Raw genomic sequence first — 20,648 nt, forward strand, 5'->3', positions numbered from 1 at the left:
TTCTTTACACTAACAACAGAATATCAGAAAGGGAATGTAAACAAACAATATTATTTAAAATCTCACCCAAAAATATAAAATATGCTTGAGAATAAACCTGACTGTGGAGGTAAAAGACTTATATGCTGAGAACTATAAAACATTAATAAAGGAAACTGAAGGTGAGTCAAAGAAATGGAAAGATATCCCATGCTCATGGATTGGAAGAATTAACATTGTTAAAATGGTCATACAGCCCAAAGCAAACTACAGATTTAATGCAGTCCCTATCAAATTACCCATGACATTTTTCACAGAACTAGAATAATCCTAAAATTTATATGGAACTATTAAAGACCCAGAATTGCTAAAGCAATCCTGAAGAAAAAGAACAAAGCAGGAGGCATAACCCTCCCAGACTTCAGACAATACTACAAAGCTACAGGGGCATTGGCACAAAAAACAGACATATAGGTCAATGAAACAGAACAGAGAGCCCAGAAATAAACCCACACACCTATAGTCAATCTTCAACAAAGGAGGAAAGAATGTACAATAGGAAAAAGACAGTCTCTTCAACAAGTGGTGCTGGGAAACTTGGACAGCCATATGGAAATCAATGAAGTTAGAACATACCCTCTCACCATACATAAAAATAAACTCACAGTGGCTTAAAGACTTAAGACATGACACCACAAAACTCCTAGGACAGATCATAGGCAAAACATTCTCTGACATAAACCATACCAATGTTTTCTTAAGTCAGTCTCCCAAAGCAATAGAAATAAAAACAAAAAGAAACAAATGGGACCTAATCAAACTTACCAGCTTTTGCACAGCAAAAGAAACCATAAACAAAGAGACAACCTACAGAATGGGAGAAAGTATTTTCAAACAATGAGACCAATAAGGGCTTTATTTCCAAAATATACAAATAAACAACCCAATTGAAAAATGGGCAGAAGACCTAAATAGGCATTTCTCCAAAGAAGAAATACAAATGTCCAATAGGCACATGAAAAGATGCTCAACATTGCTAATTACTAGAGAAATGCAAATCAAAACTACAATGAGGTACCACGTCACACCAGTCAGAATGGCCATCATTAAAAACTCTACAAATAACAGATGATGGAGAGGGTGTGGAGAAAAGGGAACACTCCTACACTGTTGGAATGTAAGTTGGTACAGCCTCTATGGAAAACAATATCGAGGTTCCTCAGAAAACTAAAAATAGAATTACCATATGATCCAGCAATCCCACTCCTAGGCATATATCCAGACAAAACTCTAATCCAAAAAGATACATGCACCCCTATGTTCACAGCAGCACTATTCACAATAGCCAAGACATAGAAACAACCTAAATGCCCATCGAAAGATGAATGGATAAAGAAGATGTGGTACATATATACAATGGAATGCTACTCAGCCATAAAAAAGAATGAAATAATGCCACTTGCAGCAACATGGATGCAACTAGAGATTGTCATACTAAGTGAAGTAAGTCAAAGAGAAAGACAAATACCATACGATATCACTTATATGTGGAATCTAAAATATGACACAAATGAACCTATCTACGTATGAAACAAAAACAGACTCACAGGCATAGAGAACAGACTTGTAGTTGCCGAGGGGGAGGGGGTTGGGGGAGGGATGGAATGGGAGGTTGAGGTTAGCAGATACAAGCTATTGTATATGGAATGGATAAACAACATCCTGCTGTATAGCATGGAGAACTATGTTTGGTATTCTGTGATGAACCATAATAGAAAAGAATTTTTAAAAAGAAAGAAAGAAAAGTTCTTCACTAATGTGGTTTTGTTACTAATTAGTCTCTGAATGTTATTTATTATATCACTTAATTGTTGTGAGTTTTTCATAGATCTTCATTTTCTATTTCCTAGGAAGGAAAATTAGAAGAGGTGAACACAATCTTAGCCATTCATGACAACTATAAACACGAATTCTACAATGATGACTCTTGGGTTGAATTTATTGAGCTAGATATTGATGACCCTGATGAAAAGACTGAAGGATCAGACACAGACAGACTTCTAAGCAATGACCATGAAAAATCACTTAATATCCTTGGGGCAAAGGATGACGACTCTGGACGTACCAGCTGTTACGAACCTGACATTCTGGAGACTGATTTCAATGCCAATGACATGTGTGATGGTACCTCAGAGGTTGCTCAGCCACAAAGGTTGAAAGGGGAAGCAGATCGCTTGTGCCTTGACCAGAAGAATCTAAATAACTCACCTTCGAATGATGCTACCCCTGCTAGCCAGCAGCCCAGTGTTATCCTAGGAGAGGAAAACAAACCAAGATCACTTCTTATTGGCAAAACTGAGTCAACTCATCAAGCTGGCCATACACAGCAACAGCTCAGCAATCCAAGTTCATTGGCAAACATCGACTTTTATGCCCAGGTAAGTGACATTACACCAGCAGGGAGTGTGGTCCTTTCCCCGGGCCAAAAGAATAAGGCTGGGATCTCCCAGTGTGACATGCATCCAGAAGTCGTCTCACCCTGCCAAGCAAACTTCATCATGGACAACGCCTACTTCTGTGAGGCAGATGCTAAAAAGTGCATCGCCCTGGCCCCTCATGTCGAGGTTGAATCACATGTAGAGCCAAGCTTTAACCAGGAAGACATTTACATCACCACGGAAAGCCTTACCACTACTGCTGGGAGGTCTGGGACAGCAGAACGTGTTCCAAGTTCTGAGTTGCCTGTCCCAGACTATACCTCCATTCATATAGTACAATCTCCACAGGGCCTCGTACTCAATGCAACTGCCCTGCCCTTGCCTGACAAAGAGTTTCTCTCATCATGTGGCTACGTGAGCACAGACCAACTGAACAAAATCATGCCGTAGCTTTTCTTCGATTTCCCATGAGCTACATATTTAATGAGTTACCTATTTACTCTAGCAAAGAGTTGGCTAGGGAATGAATGCTGAAACCAAAACAATGTTTAAACATTTTTTGGAGGGGGGTGGGAGTTGAGGGTGGGGGATACGGATTCTAAATGGCTTTTCCTGAAGTGTTGAAACATGATATTAAAGAAAAAGAAGAAGAACCCTTCATCAGATAGATATTCTTGTGAATTGTAAATATTTTAAAGAATTGTCTCAAAGACTGTTTAGTGGCAGTGATTGTCTTGTTATTGTGGGTGTTAATTTTGTGCTACTAAGCATTGAATGGCTATGTTTTTTAATCTATAGTTAATCATGCTTTTTGAAAAAGCGAAAAATCAGGTGGCTTTTGCAGTTCAGGACGATTGAATGCAAATCATAGCACAGGCTAAGTTTTTTTTAATAATTGGGAACTAAAATTTTAGGTAAGAAGACAAGAAATAGTTTGGATATGTAAAACATTTATTTTGACATAAAATGGATAAAGGTATTTTTAATAATTTACACTTTAAGCATGGCTATTTTCTATTACACTATACACGGTGTACTGTAGCTCATGCCGACCCATCTAAAGAATGTAGTAACTGCAGTCTAAAGCTGGTTTAATGCTTTGGTCAACGCACCTGAAGAAAAACTAGTTTTTTACAAGGCCCTTTTTATACCTCCTAAAACTCTTTAAATGATTCTAAAATGATTGTAGTTAGCTGCATTATTGGAATGTGTTCATCTTATCTGAATTTGTAAACAGATATTTGTTAATTTAGAAAACTTTAAAATGTTTGCGCAGATCAACTTATCATGAACCAAAAAAACCCAAAAAAACAAAAAAAAAACCCACAACACAAATGAACAAAAAGGCTTTTCTTACCCAAGTTTTGGTTCATGTCAGAGCACTGCATACTAAGAGAATAGAAATCATAGCTGGTTCCTATTGACCCAGAATGCTTAATCACTGCAGTGCACGGGGAAGGAGTTTCTTAGTGCACTCAGATCATGAGAGTCAAGCCTTAGAACCTCGGCCACAGTGTCTCTTAGTTCATATTTACCTAAGGAAGGAATAGGTCCAAGAAGCATTTTGTAAGTTGAAGCTGGTCGAAGTGAAGTTAACCAGATCATGGAATAAAAGTTCAAGAAAAAGCTTTTTCTTTCACAGCCTATAGCCAGACACATACTCATTATTCATGGTAGCAAAAAAAAGAGAAAAAACAAGATTTTAAATCCGCAAGATAACTAAAAAATTTATTTAAACCCATAGCAGAAACTTTCTTCCTTACCAAATCTTTTATAGGATTTACTTAAATAAAAGAAGTTTCGTCATTTTTTACTTCCCCTCTGAGTGGATTGGCCTTAAAGCGGGTAGTCAGAAGAAAAAGAAGCAGCCTGAGTAAATTATAAGTTATTGTTCAATATCTTAATAACCTAAACATCATTCATAGGAGCACTGGGATTGCTCCTCAAAAGGTTTGTCAAAAAAAGAAGACTCATCTCACTCAAGAATGCTTCTCACTTAAGTATTTTTTAAAGGTTAATAAAACTTTAAAGTTAGCTTTAACTTAAATAGTATTTGCCATACCTTTTTAGGAAACAAGCTTAATGGTTGGCGATTTTAAATTCCCTCTTTCTTGCAGGAAGGACAGTGAAAAGCTAGAATTGGGTGTTTAAAGTTCAACATGTTACTTTGTAATAGATGTTTAATAGATTTTCTGCTACCTTGCTGCTACGGTTTTCTCTAAGAGCTACATAATTTAGTTTCATAGACAGTTTCATCAATGTAGAACCTAATTCAACTTAAAACTGTGTGTTTGGGAAAACTATCTTACTATTTTACAATAGGCTGACAACATTTCTATAGCCAAAAATAGCTAAATACCTCAATCGGTCTCCGAATGTCATTTTGGTACTTTGCTGGCCACACAAGCCATTATTCACTAGTATGACTAGTTGTGTCCTGCAGTTTATATTTAACTTTCTTTATGTCTGTGGATTTTTTTCCTTCAAAGTTTAATAAATTTATTTTCTTGGATTTGTGATGGTATGCTTCTATTGTCAAACACCCACAGGAAAAGCACCCTAAATCAGACTGCATACTCAGTTCTTCTCCTTGTAAGGGGAGCATAGCACAGTTCGTTTAAACACAGTAGCAATGTGTGTGAAGATTTTTTTCTGTGCTGAAATATAGAGCAGAGAAGACAGCTCCGACCCTTTTTTTATTTTGAATAAACACAAGCCCAGCTCAAAAATATCCTGCTGGCTTGCCTGGACTCTTAGAGCCTTATTTTGGATGCATCAAAGCATGCATGATGTACATGGGGGTGTTTGTGACATGGGGAGAGCTTGAGCATGTTGCCTAGAAAGAGGGGAGGGGTAAACAGTTCTCCCTCTACCATTCACACATTAGAACAAGTCAGTTTGTCAGACTAGCTCCTTGTCATAATGGGAAGCCAATAAGAAGTCAAGTCTGGGAGGGAAGCTGTTTAGGTAGGTTGTGTAGGAGCCTAAGAGCAGTAAAGCCACAAAGCAGAGATTCCCCCATTGGAGGCTCCAGCTCCAAGAAGGGTGCAATCACAATAAAGTCAAATCCCATACCCACCAGGTGGGCAGTTCACAAACTGGAAAATAATTGTATCACAGAGGTTCTCCCACAGGAGTGAAAGTTGTGAGTCTCACATCAGTCTACCCAGGCTGGGGGTCTGGCATTGAGAAAAGGAGCCCCAAGAGCACCTGGCTTTGAAGGCCAGCAGGGTTTGACTGCAAGACTTCCACAGAACTGGGGGAGGCAGAAATTCCACTCCTGGAGGGCACACACAAGGTCTCATGAGCACCAGGACACAGGGGAAAAAGAGTGACCTCATAAGACCCTAGGCCAGACCTACCTGCTGGTATTGGAGGGTCTCCTGTGGAGGGGGTTGGGGGTGTGTGAGGGGGTGGCTGTGACTCACTGTGTGGACAGAGACACTGGTGGCGGTAGTTCTGGGTAGTACTCATTGGCGTAAGCCCTCCTGGAGGCCACCATTTTCTCACCAAGACCTGGCCTCACCCAACCGCCAATAGGTTCTAGTGCTGGGATGCCTCAGACCAAACAACCAACAGGGTGGGAACACAGCCCCACCCATCAGCAAACAGGCTGCCTAAAGTCTTCCTAAGCCCACAGCTGGCCACTAAACACACCCATTAACACAGCCCTGCCCACAGGAGGGACAAGACCCAGCTCTGCCCACCAGTGGGCTGGAACCAGTCCCTCTCACCAAGAAACCAGCACAAGCCCCTTAGACCAGCCTCATCCACAAGGGGGCAGACAGCAGAAGCAAGAAGAACTACAACCCTGCAACCTGTGGAATGGAAACCACAATCACAGAAAGACAAAATGAGACAGCAGAGGACTATATCCCAGAGAAAGGGACAAGTTAAAATCCCAGAAGAACAACTCAGTGGAGACAGGCAATCTACCCAAAAAAGAATTCAGAGTAATGATAGTAAGGATGATCTAAGATCTCAGAAAAAGATAAAGGCACAGACCAGGAAGATACAAGAAATATTTAATAAAGACATAAAAGAACTAAAGAACAAACATAGATGAACAATACAACAACTGAAATGAAAAATACACTAAAAGGAATCAATAGCAGAATAAATAAAGCAGAAGAATGTATAAGTGAACTGGAAGACAAAATGGTAGAAATCACTGCTGTGGAACAGAATAAAGAAGAAAGAATGAAAAGAAATGAGGACAATCTAAGAGACCTCTGAGACAACATTAAATGCACCAACATTCACATTATAGGAGTCTCAGAAGGAGAAGATAGAAAGGACCTGAGTAAATATTTGAATAGACAATAGCTGAAAAATACCCTAACATGGGAAAGGAAAGTGTAACCCAAGTCCAGGAAGCCCAGAGAGTCCCAGGCAGGATAAACCCAAGGAGGAACATACTGGGACACAGAGTAATCAAACTGACAAAAATTAAAGACAAAGTGAAAATACTAAAAGAAACAAGGGAAAAGAAACAAATAACATACAAGGGAACTTCCATAAGGTTATCAGCTGATTTTTCAGCAGAAATATTACAGGCCAGAAAGGAGTGGCACCATATATTTAAACTGATGAAAGGGAAGAACCTACAACCAAGAATACACTAGCCAGCAAGGCTCTTGTTCAGATTTGATGGAGAAATCAAGAGCTTTACAAAAATGAGAAGCTAAGAGAATTCAGCACCACCAGACCAGTCTAGCTTTGCAACAAACGCTAAAGGAATTTCTCTAGGTGAAAAAGAAAAAGAAAAGGCCACAACTAAAAACAAGAATATTACAAAAGGAAAAGGCAAATATAAAGGTAGGAAATTATCCACACAAAATATGATATCAAAACCAGCAATCATGAGAAGAGGAGAGTACAAATGCAGGACATTGGAAATGCATTTCAAATTAAAAGACTGGCAACATAAAACAATCTTCTTTATATAGAGACTGCTATATCAAAACCTCATGGTAACCACAAACCAAAAATCTACAATAGATACACAAACAAAAAAAGAATAAGGAATAAAAACACAACAGTAAATTTAGCCATCAAATCACAAAAGAGAAGAGGAAAGGAAGGGAAAAGACCGACAAATACAAAATAATTAACAAAATGGCAATAAGAACGTACATATCAATAATTATGTTAAATGTAAATGGATTAAATGCTCCAACCAAAAGTCACAGACTAGCTGAATGGATACAAAAACAAGACCCATATATATGCTGTCTACAAGAGACACACTTCAGATCTAAGAACACATACAGACAATGAGAGGGGATGGAAAAAGGTATTCATTGCAAATGGAAATCAAAAGAAAGCTGGTGTAGCTATACTCATCTCAGACAAAATAGACTTTAAAAACTCTTGCAAGAGACAAAGGACACTACATAATGATCAAGGGATCAATCCAACAAGAAGATATAAAAATTGTAAGTATACATGCACCCAACAGAGCAGCACCTCAATATATAAGGCAAATACTAACAACCATAAAAGGAGAAATCAACAGTAACACAATACTAGTGGGGGACTTTGAAACCCCACTTTCATCAATAGATCATCCAGACAGAAAATCAATAGGGAAACACAGGCCTTAAAGGACACATTAGACCAGATGGACTTAATCAATATTTATAGAGCATTCCCTCTAAAAGGAGCAGAATACACATTCTTTTCAAGTACACATGGAACATTCTCCAGGATTGATCACATTCTAGGACACAAAACAAGCTTTGTAAATTTAAATAAATTGAAATCATATCAACCATCTTTCTGACAACAACACTATGAGATTAGAAATGAACTACAAGAAAAAAATGTTAAAAAAAACACAAACATGTGGAGGTTAAACAATATGCTACTAAACAACCAATGGCTCACTAAAGAAATCAAAGAGGAATCAAAAAATACCTAGAGACAAATGAAAATGAAAACACAATTATTTAAAACCTATGGGACACAGAAAAAGCAGTTCTAAGAGAATTTACAGCAATAAAATCTTACCTCAGGAAGCAAGAAAAATCCCAAATAAACAATCTAATTTAACACCTAAAGGAACTAGAGAAAGAAAAACAAACAAAACCCAAAGTTAGTAGAAGGAAAGAAATCATAAAGACCACAGAAGAAATACATGAAAAACAGACAAAGAATACAATAGCAAAGATCAGTAAAACTAAAATCTGGTTCTTTGAGAAGATAAACAAAATTGATAAACCATTAGCCAGACTCAGAGGGAGAGGACTAAAATCAATAAAATTAGAAATGAAAAAGGAGAAGTTACAACAGACACTGCAGTAATACAAAGCATCATAAGAGAATACTACAAGCAACTCTGTGCCAATAAATTGGACAACCTGGAAGAAACTGACAAACTCTTAGAAAGGTGTAACCTTCCAAGACTGAACCAGGAAGAAATAGAAAATATGAACAGACCAATTGCAAGTAATGAAATTGAAACTGTGATTAAAAATCTTCCAACAAACAAAAGTCTAGGACCAGATGGCTTCACAGGTGAATTCTATCAAACATGTAGAGAAGAGCTAAAAGCCATCCTCCTCAAACTCCTCCAAAAAATTTCAGAGGGAGGAACACACCCAAACTCATTCTACAAGGCCACCATCACCCTGATACCAAAGCCAGACAAAGATGTCACAAAAAATAGAATTACAGACCAATATCACTGATGAATATAGATTCAAAAATCCTCAACAAAATACGAGCAAACAGAATCCAACAACACATAAAAAGGATCATACAATATGATCAAGTGGGATTTATCCCAAGATGCAAGGATTCTTCAATATATGCAAATCAATCAATGTGACACTCCATATTAACAAATTGAATAAAAACCATATGATAATCTCAATAGATGCAGGAAAAGCTTTTGACAAAATTCAACACCTATTTATGATAAAAACTCTCCAGAAATGGGCACAGTGGGAACCTACCTCAACATAATAAAGGCCATATATGACAAACACATAGCAAACATCATTCTCAATAATGAAAACCTGAAAGCATTTCTGCTAAGATCAGGAACAAGACAAGGATGTCCATGCTCACCACTATTATTCAAAATAGTCTTGGAAGTCATAGACACAGCAGTCAGAGAAGAAATAAAAGGAATACAAATTGGAAAAGAAGAAGTAAAGCTATCACTGTTTGCAGATGACACGATACTATACATAGAAAATCCTAAAGATGCCACCAGAAAACTACTAGACCTAATCAATCAATTTGATAAAGTTGCAGGATACAAAATTAAGGCACAGAAATCTCTTGCATTCCTATACACTAATGATGAAAAATCTGAAAGAGAAATTAAGGAAACACTCCCATTTACCATTGCAACAAAAAGAATAAAATACCTAGGGTTAAACTACCTAAGGAGGCAAAAGACCTGTATGCAGAAAACTATAAGATGCTGATGAAAGAAACTGAAGATGATACAAACAGATGGAAAGATATACCATGTTCTTGGATTGGAAGAATCAATACTGTGAAAATGACTATACTACCCAAAGCAACCTACAGATTCAATGCAATCCCTATCAAATTTCCAATGGTGTTTTCCACAGAACTAGAACAAAAAAATCTTAAAATCTATATGGAGACACAAAAGACGCCAAATAGCCAAAGCAATCTTGAGGGGGGTAAAAAAACAGAGCTGGAGGAATCAGACTCCCTGACTTAAGATTATACTGCAAAGCTACAGTAATCAAGACAGTACAGAATGGGAACAAAAACAGAAATATAGATCAATGGAACCGGATAGAAAGCTCAGAGATAAACCCATGCAGATATGGTCACCTAATTTATGTCAAAGGAGGCAAGAACATAGAACAGAGAAAAGACAGTCTCTTTAATAAGTGGTGCTCAGAAAACTGGACAGCTACATGTAAAAGAATGAAATTAGAACACTCCCTAACCCCATACACAAAAATAAACTCAAAATGGATTAATGACCTAAATGTAACACCAGACACTGTAAAACTCTTAGAGGAAAACGTAGGAAGAACACTCTTGGACATAAATCACAGCAAGATCTTATTTGACCCACCTCCTAGAGTAATGGAAATCAAAACAAAAATAAACAAGGGGCTTCCCTGGTGGCGCAGTGGTTGAGAGTGCGCCTGCTGATGCAGGGGATGTGGGTTCATGCCCCAGTCTGGGAAGGTCCCACGTGCCACGGAGCAGCTGGGCCCGTGAGCCATGGCCACTGAGCCTGTGCATCTGGAGCCTGTGCTCCACAAAGGGAGAGGCCACAACAGTGAGAGGCCCATGTACCACAAAAAAAATAAACAAGACCTAATGAAAGTTAATAGCTTTTGCACAGCAAAGGAAACCATAAAGAAGACAAAAAGCCAGGCCTCAGAATGGGAGAAACTATTTGCAAACAAAGCAATGGACAAAGGATTAATCTGCAAAATATACAAACAGCTCATGCAGCTCAATATTAAAAAACAAAAACCCAATCAAAACATGGGTGGAAGACCTAAATAGACATTAATCCAAAGAAGATATACAGATTGCCAACAAATACAGGAAAAGATGCTCAACAACACTAATCATTAGAGAAATGCAAATCAAAACCACAATGAGGTATCACCTCACATCAGTCAGAACGGCCATCATCAAAAAATTTACAAATAGTAAATGCTGGAGAGGGTGTGGAGAAAAGGGAACCCTCATACACTGCTGGTGGGAATGTAAATTGATACAGCCACTATGGAGAACAGTATGGAGGTTCTTAAAAAAACTAAAAATAAAACTACCATATGACCCAGCAATCCCATTACTGGGCATATACCCTGAGAAAACCATAATTCAAAAAGAGTCATGTTCCACAATGTTTATTGCAGCACAATTTACAATAGCCAGGACATGGAAGCAGCCTAAGTGTCATCGACAGATGAATGGATAAAGAAGATGTGGCACATATATACAATGGAATATTACTCAGCCATAAAGAGAAATGAAAATGAGTTATTTGTAGTGAAGTGGATGGACCTAGATTGTGTCATACAGGGTGAAGTAAGTCAGAAAGAGAAAAACAAATACTTTATGCTAACACATATATATGGAATCTAAAAAAAAAAAAAGGTTCTGAAGAACCTATGGGCAGGACAGGAATAAAGACATAGAGAATGGACTTGAGGACACGGGGAGGGAGAAGGGTAAGCTGGGGCGAAGTGAGACAGTAACACTGACATATATACACTACCAAATGTAAAATAGATAGCCAGTGGGAAGCAGCTGCATAGCACAGGGAGATCAGCTCGGTGCTTTGCGACCACCTAGAGGGGTGGGAAAAGGAGGGTAGGAGGGAGACGCAAGAGGGAGGGGATATGGGGATATACATATGCATATAGGTGATTCACTTTGTTATACAGCAGAAACTAACACAACATTGGAAAGCAATTATACTCCAATAAAGATACTAAAAAAAAAAGTGACACATGCACCCCAATGTCATAGCAACACTATTTACAATAGCCAGGTCATGGAATGAATGCATAAAGAAGATGTGATACATATATACAATGGAATATTACTCAGCCATAAAAAGGAACGAAATTGGGTCATTTGTAGAGATGTGGATGGACCTAGAGACTGTCATACAGAGTGAAGTAAGTCAGAAAGAGAAAAACAAATATCGTATATTACCGCATACTTGTGGAATCTAGAAAAATTGTACAGATGAACTGGTTTGCAAGGCAGAAATAGAGACACAAATGTAGAGAAAAAATGTATGGACACTAAGGGAGGAAAGTGGGGGTGATAAATTGGGAGATTGGGACTAACATATATACACTAATATGTACAAAATAGTTAACTAATGAGAACCTGCTGTATAGCACAGGGAACTCCACTTCTCTGTACAGTAGAAACTAACACAATATTGTAAAACAACTATACCCCTAATCAAAAAAAAAAATGAAATGAAATAGAGACAAAGAAAACAACAGCAAAGATCAATGAGACTAAAAGCAGGTTCTTTGAAAAAGTAAACAAAATTGATGAACCTTTAGCCAGACTCATCAAGGAAAAAAAGGGAGAGGGCTCAAATCAATAAAATTAGAAATGAAAAAGGAGAAGTTACAATGGACACTACTGAAATACAAAGGATCATAAGAGACTACTACAAGCAAATATATGCCAATAAAATGTACAATGTAGAAGAAATGGACAAATTCTTATAATCTTTCAATAGTGAACCAGGAAGAAATAGAAAATATGAACAATTACCAGTACTGAAATTGAATCAGTGATTTCAAAACTCCCAGCAAACAAAAGTTAAGGACCAGATGGCTTCACAGTTGAACTCTACCGAACATTTAGAGAAGAGTAAACACCTATCCTTCTGAAACCTTTCCAAAAATTTTCAGAGGAAAGAACCCTCCCAAACTCATTCTATGAGGCAACCATCACCCTGATACCAAAACCAGACAAAGATACCACAGAAAAAGAGAATTACAGGCCAATATCACTGGTGAACATAGACACAAAAATCCTCCACAAAATACTAGCAAACTAAATCTAACAATACATTAAAATGATCATACACCATGATCAAGTGGAATTTATCCCAGGGAGGCAAGGATTTTTCAATATCCCCAAATAAATCAGTGTGACACACCACATTAACAAGTGGACAAATATGACCATATGATCATTTCAGTAGATGCAGAGAAAGATTTTGACAAGATTCAACACCCATTTATGATAAAAACTCTCCATTAAGTGGGCATACCTCAACATAATAAAGGCCATGTATGACAGAATTACAGCTAAGATCATACTCAACTGTAAAAAGCTAAAAGCATTTTCTCTAAGATCAGGAACAAGCCAAGGATGTCCACCCTCATCACTGTTATTCAACATAATTTTGGATGTTCTAGACACAGCAGTCAGAGAAGAAAAAGAAATAAAACGAATCCAAATCGGAAAAGAAGTAAAACTGTCACTGTTTGTAGATGACATGATACTGTACATAGAAAATCCTAAAGATGCTACCAGAAAACTACTAGAACTCATCAGTGAATTCAGTGAAGTTGTAGGGTATGAAATTAATACACAAAAATCTGTTGCATTTCTATACACTAACAATGAAAGATCAGAAAGAGAAATTAAAGAAACAATCCCATTTACCACTGCATCAAAAAGAATAAAATACCTATGAATAAAACTACCTAAGGAGGCAAAAGACCTGTACTTCAAAAACTATTAGATGCTGATGAAAGAAACTGAACAGATGGAAAGATATACCATGTTCTTGGATTGGAAGAATCAATACTGTGAAAATGACTACATTACCCAAAGCAATCTACAGATTCAATGCAATCCCTAGCAAATTACCAATGGCATTTTCACAGAACTAGAACAAAAAAATCATAAAATTTGTATGGAGACACAAAAGACCCTGAATAGCAAAAGCAATCTTGAGAAAGAAAAATGCAGCTGGAGGAAACAACCTTCCTGAGTTCATGCTATATTACAAAGCTACAGTCATCAAAACAGTATGGTACTGGCACAAAAACAGAAATATAGATCAATAGGACAGGATAGAAAGACCAGAAATAAACCCACACACCTATGGCCTATTAATCTACAACAAAGAGGCAAGACTATACAATGGAAAAAAGACAGTCTCTTCAATAAATGGTGTGGGGAAAACCGGACAGCTACATGTAAAAGAATGAAATTAGAACATTCTCTAACACAGTACACATAAAATAAACTCAAAATTGATTAAAGACCTAAATGTAAGCCTGGATACTACAAAACCCTTAGAGGAAAACACAGGCAGAACACTCTTTGACATAAATCGCAACAATATCTTTTTCGATTTGTCTCCTACAGTTATGTAAATAAAAACAAAAATAAACAAATGGGACCTAATTAAACTCAAAATCTTTTGCACAGCAAAGGAAACTATAAACAAAATGAAAGGACAACCCATGGAATGGGAGAAACTATTTGCAAATGATGCAACTGACAAGGGATTATTCTCCAAAATGTACAAACAGCTCATGTGGCTCAATATCAAAACAAAAAACAAATAGCCCAATCAAAAAATGGGCGGAAGACCTAAATAGACATTTCTCCAAAGAAGACATACAGATGGCCAAGAGGCATATGAAAAGATTCTCAACATCACTAATTATTAGAGAAATGCAAATCAAAACTACAATGAGGTATCACCTCACACCAGAGAGAATGGCCATCATCAAAAAATCTACAAACAATAAATGCTGGAGAGGGTGTGGAGAAAAGGGAACCCTCCCACACTGTTGGTGGGAATGTAAATTGGTACAGCCACTATGGATAACAGTATGGAGGTTCCTTAAAAATTTAAAAATAGAGCTACCATATGATCCAGAAATCCCATTACTGAGCATATATCTGGAGAAAACCATGGTTCAAAGGGATGCATGCACCTCAGTGTCCATTGCAGCACTATTTACAATAGCCAAGACATGGAAGCAACCTAAATGTCCATCGACAGATGAGTAAAGAAGATGTGGTACATATATACAATGGAATATTACTTGGCCATAAAAAGGAATGAAATAATGCCATTTGCAGCAACATGGATGGGCCTAGAGATTATCATACTCAGTGAAGTAAGTCAGACAAAGACAAATATCATATGCTATCACTTATATGCAGAATCTTAAAAAAATGATACAAATGAACTTATTTACAAAACAGAAACAGATTCACAGACATAGAAAACAAACTTATGGTTACCAAAGGGGAAAGGTGGGGAGGGAGGGATAAATTGGGAGTTTGGGATTGATATATACACACTATTATATTTAAAAATGATAACCAACAAGAACATACTGTATAGCACAGGGAACTCTGCTCAATATTCTGTAATATCCTAAATGGGAAAAGAATTTGAAGAATAATATATATGTATATGTACAACTGAATCACTTTGCTGTACACCTGAAACTAACACAACATTGTAAATCAACTATAGTCCAATATAAAATAAAAATTAAAAAACAAAATTTCTCCACCTGCTGCCTTCTGCTCTTTGAGCAGCCATTATCTAAAAGAACCATGGGTGAAGCCTGAGGTTTTCCTACTTCCTTGTTTAGAAATATAGTTTGGAAAATCATGTCTCATTTGACCCTAAGATACTGGAACATATACTACCTTAACATTTACAAAACTAAAGGTCACATTTGAAGCACCAGATATTTTTTAGATGCTTCAAGGATCAGGAGTGAAGGGAAAGGCAGGACTCTTATTTCCATGGATCGGAAGAGCATGTTCCTTTCTATTTCAGAAGGTTAATGTCATGTTAATCTTCTGAAAGATTAATCAAGATGGCTACACATGTGTTCCTGTATTTTAAATTCTTAATGGTTCTATCAAAACATACTAATGCTGAAATCTAGTGTTATAATATTTTCATATTTACAGAGTTTTATAACAAAATACTAAATGTCTTTGCATGTTCCCTGTTTAGGGTAAGAAATGGGAAAAGGTAGAAGTTACTTGAATCCAAACTCTAGTTGGAATCCAATATAATACATCATTTGCCCAATCTCCTTGCTAGCTTAATATTTAAGGGCTGTGTGTAAAGGGCACAGCTTCTGAATAAGAATTTGACCTTTGGTTAAGCTCTGTTCCCTTGGAAGTCAAAGAATATTATGTCAACTATGTTACACAAGTAAAATTGCTCATGGTTAAAATGACCTGACTGGTAAATTGCATCTGGGTAAGGAGAAACTCTAGATGCCAAGATAAACCATGCTTTGGACTTGAGCATGGTGACTCTGAGTACATCCCATATGGGGACACTAAAAGCTATGCCTGTGGAGTTGTAATAAGAGCTATTGGCTCCAGTGGAACAAAGAGCTTCCGAGCCTGGGAAAACTCCTTTACCTGCCCAATATGAGTCCCCTGCCCTTGTACTTGAGCTGTCACTTGGCAGAGGAGAGGAAAGAAAACACTGGACAGCTATGTCAATGGTTGTGTATTCTGCTACATGGACTGTTACTACAACTATGACTGTAAAACAGAAAGCCTGATACTGCCCTGTCTTACAGTCTCATCAGTAGACTGGGGCCAAGTGTGGTCCGTAGTCATCTGGGGAATGTTTACTTGAACTTAAGATCCCCTTGTGGAGGTATCAAGAGACATTTGCCACTCTTTGAATAGAGTTTGTGCTTTCCCATCTCTATGTTTTTGTTCCTGCCTCTTCCTCCACCTGAAAGCTCCGACCTACCAACTCTGCCTGTCGAACTTTCCCTCATCCTTCGTGGCCCAGCTCAAACACTTCCTTCATGCAGCCCCCTTGATCTCCTCCAAGCCTGAGTGATCATTCCCTCCTCTGAACCACTTCTAATGGTGTTTATCACACTCTAGTTTTTAACTCACCTAACAACCTGCCTAGGATGGGTTTGCCAACAGGTATTCTGGGGCATACCTGTTTCCTGAAATGTTCTTAAATGAATGATTCTGTAGTCAATTTGGAAAACACTTCATACTACATTTCCCTCTGGGAAAGCCAGAGTACAAATTGACATTTTAAAGCTTCTACTGTTAAATCTATTTAAATTTAACACATTTTCCAATTTATTCAACAATGGAAAATATAATGGTAAAGGAGTACCCATCATTGGGTCTATTAACACTTGGGGAAAGCTGCTCTAAGAAGAGTAACTAGAAAGCCTAGCACAAAATAAAGTTATAATAAATTTCAGGTAAATGTGAATCTGAACGACACATCTTTGAGGCCATAAAACTTATTAAGAAATAAAAGGCTGCAGCTGCATGATTAAAATAACCACAGATCCTTCTCAACTCAGGTACGTTACCTTTTTTCCCATATGAAATGACATTTTTCTAAGGTCTTGGGGGTCTTAGAGCATTTATTGTCTTCTCTGTGGCACTGACTTTCTATCTCCTTGCTGAAAAAGAAGACTGAATTTCCCCCCTTCAGCTGGAAGACTAGCTGAGGAGGATTAACACATGGAACTTACCAACAGTAACAAATTCTCAGTCTCACTCAGTACATTTAGTTTACTGTGAAATCTGTGTGTTACAACACTGAGTAATGCTTATACCACTCTTCATGAAGAGCATATTTTACTGGGAAGCTAAAGAATAATGTGTATATTATTACTTGAACAAAAATAATTCACTCCTTACTTTTATCTTCTGAGTTAAAAAATAAATTAAAAATCACCCAGACGGGTGAAGAGAAGGAAGATGGCGGAAGAGTAAGACGCAGAGATCACCTTCCTCCCCACAGATACACCTGAAATACATCTACACGTGGAACAACTCCTACAGAACACCTACTGAAGGCTGGCAGAAGACCTCAGACCTCCCAAAAGGCAAGAAACTCCCCACGTACCTGGGTAGGGCAAAAGAAAAAAGAATAAACAGAGACAAAAGGATAGGGACGGGACCTGCACCAATGGGAGGGAGCTGTGAAGGAGGAGAAGTTTCCACACACTAGAAGCCCCTTCGCGGGCGGAGACTGTGGGTGGCGGAGGGGGGAGCTTCAGGGCCGCAGAGGAGAGCGCAGCAACAGGGGTGCAGAAAGCAAAGCGGGGAGATTCCCGCACAAAGGATCGGTGCCGACCGGCACTCACCAGCCCAACCCGAGAGGCTTGTCTGCACACCTGCTGGGGCAGGCGGGGCTGCGAGCTGAGGCTCGGGCTTCGGTCAGAGCGCAGGGAGAGGACTGGGGTTGGCAGCGTGAACACAGCCTGCAGGGGGTTGGTGCACCATGGATAGCCTGGAGGGAGTCCGGGAAAAGGTCTGGAGCTTGCGAAGAGGCAAGAGACTTTTTCTTCCCTCTTTGTTTCCTGGTGCTCGAGGAGAGGGGATTAAGAGCGCTGCTTAAAGGAGCTCCAGAGACGGGCGCGAGCCGCGGCTATCAGCGCGGACCCCAGACACGGGCATAAGACGCTAAGGCTGCTGCTACCGTCACCAAGAAGCCTGTGTGCGAGCACAGGTAACTATCCACACCCCGCTTCCGGGGAGCCTGTGCAGCCCGCCACTGCCAGGGTCCTGGGATCCAAGGACAACTTCCCCAGGAGAACGCACGGCGCGCCTGAGGCTGATGCAACGTCACGCTGGCCTCTGCCGCCGCAGGCCTGCCCCGCACTCCGCGCCCCTCCCTCCCCCACGGCCTGAGTGAGCCAGAGTCCCCGAATCAGCGGCTCCTTTAACCCCGTCCTGTCTGAGCGAAGAACAGACGCCCTCTGGCAACCTACACGCAGAGGCGGGGCCAAATCCAAAGCTGAGCCCCTGGGAGCTTGGAGAGCAAAGAATAGAAAGGGAAATCTCTCCCAGCAGCCTCAGAAGCAGCGGATTAAAGCTCCACAATCAACTTGACGTACCTGCATCTGTGGAATACCTGAATAGACAACGAATCATCCCAAATTGAGGAGGTGGACTTTGAGAGCAAGATTTATGATTTTTTCCTCTTTTCCTCTTTTTGTGAGTGTGTACGTGTATGCTTCTATGTGAGATTTTGTCTGTATAGCTTTGCTTCCACCATTTGTCCTAGGGTTCTATCCGTCTGTTTTGTTTGGTTGTTTGTTTTAAGTTTTTTTCTTTCTTAATAATTAATTTTAATAACACTTTTATTTTACTTTACCTTCTTTCTTTCTTTCTTTCTTTCCTTCCTTCCTTCCTTCCCTCCTTTAGACAACGAATCATCCCAAATTGAGGAGGTGGACTTTGAGAGCAAGATTTATGATTTTTTCCCCTTTTCCTCTTTTTGTGAGTGTGTATGTGTATGCGTCTGTGTGAGATTTTGTCTGTATAGCTTTACTTCCACCATTTGTCCTAAGGTTCTAGCCATCCGTTTTTTTGTTTGTTTTTTTTAAACTTTTTTCTTAATAATTATTTTTTAATTTAATAACTTTATTATATTTTACTGTATTTTATTTTACTTTATCTTCCTTCTTTCTTTCTTTTTTCCATCCTTCCCTCCTTCCTTCCTTCCGCCCACCATCCCTCCCTCCCTTTCTTTCTTTCTTTCTTTCTTTCTTTCTTTCTTTCCTTCTTTCTTTCTTTCCTTCTTTCATTTTCTCCCTTTTATTCTGAGCCGTGTAGAGGAAAGCCTCTTGATGCTGAAGCCAGGAGTCAGTGCTGTGCCTCTGAGGTGGGAGAGCCAACTTCAGGACACTGGCCCACAAGAGACCTCCTAGCTCCACATAATATCAAAATCTCCCAGAGATCTCCATCTCAACACCAGCACCCAGCTTCACTCAATGACAAGCAAGCTACAGTGCTGGACACCCTACGCCAAACAACTAGCAAAACAGGAACACAACCCCACCTGTTAGAAGAGAGGCTGTCTAAAATCATAATAAGTCCACAGACGCCCCAAAACACACCACCAGACATGGACCTGCCAACCAGAGAGACAAGATCCAGCCTCATCCACCAGAACACAGGCACTAGTCCCTTCCACCAAGAAGCCTACACAACCCACTGAACCAACCTTAGCCACTGGGGACAGACACCAAAAACAACGGGAACTAGGAACCTGCAGCCTGCAAAAAGGAAACCCCAAACACAGTAAGATAAGCAAAATGAGAAGACAGAAAAACACACAGCAGATGAAGGAGCAAGATAAAAACCCACCAGACCTAACAAATGAAGAGGAAATATGCAGTCTACCTGAAAAAGAATTCAGAATAATGATAGTAAAGATGATCCAAAATCTTGGAAATAGAATAGACAAAATGCAAGAAACATTTAACAAGAACCTAGAAGAACTAAAGATGAAACAAACAATGATGAACAACACAATAAATGAAATTAAAAATACTCTAGATGGGATCAATAGCAGAATAACTGAGGCAGAAGAACGGATAAGTGACCTGGAAGATAAAATAATGCAAATAACTACTGCAGAGCACAATAAAGAAAAAAGAATGAAAAGAACTGAGGACAGTCTCAGAGACCTCTGGGACAACATTAAACGCAGCAACATTAGAATTATAAGGGTACCACAAGAAGAAGAGAAAAAGAAAGGGACTACTGAGAAAATATTTGAAGAGATTATAGTTGAAAACTTTCCTAATATGGGAAAGGAAATAGTTAATCAAGTCCAGGAAGCACAGAGAGTCCCATACAGGATAAATCCAAGGAGAAATACACCAAGACACATATTAATCAAACTGTCAAAAATTAAATACAAAGAAAGCATATTAAAAGCAGCAAGGGAAA

General features: G+C 38.8%; 1 protein-coding gene and 1 long non-coding RNA gene across 5 annotated transcripts in view; one reads left to right on the forward strand and one right to left on the reverse strand.

The window, feature by feature from the left end:
• GHR (growth hormone receptor) overlaps positions 1-4,929 on the forward strand; it is a 274,648-nt gene extending 269,719 nt beyond the window's left edge. For all 4 annotated transcript variants that reach the window (XM_060142904.1, XM_060142906.1, XM_060142905.1 and 1 more), the window contains one exon: positions 1,890-4,929. In XM_060142904.1, the coding sequence (XP_059998887.1) occupies positions 1,890-2,867 (978 nt within the window). In that variant the 3' untranslated portion in view covers positions 2,868-4,929. The remainder of the gene's footprint in view (positions 1-1,889) is intronic.
• Positions 1-20,648, reverse strand: part of LOC132516797 (uncharacterized) — a 56,106-nt gene that overhangs the window by 22,539 nt on the left and 12,919 nt on the right. The gene's annotated exons all lie outside the window — the stretch shown is intronic.

Source organism: Lagenorhynchus albirostris, chromosome 3, assembly GCF_949774975.1.
Source record: "Lagenorhynchus albirostris chromosome 3, mLagAlb1.1, whole genome shotgun sequence".
NCBI classification, from domain to species: Eukaryota; Metazoa; Chordata; class Mammalia; order Artiodactyla; family Delphinidae; genus Lagenorhynchus; species Lagenorhynchus albirostris.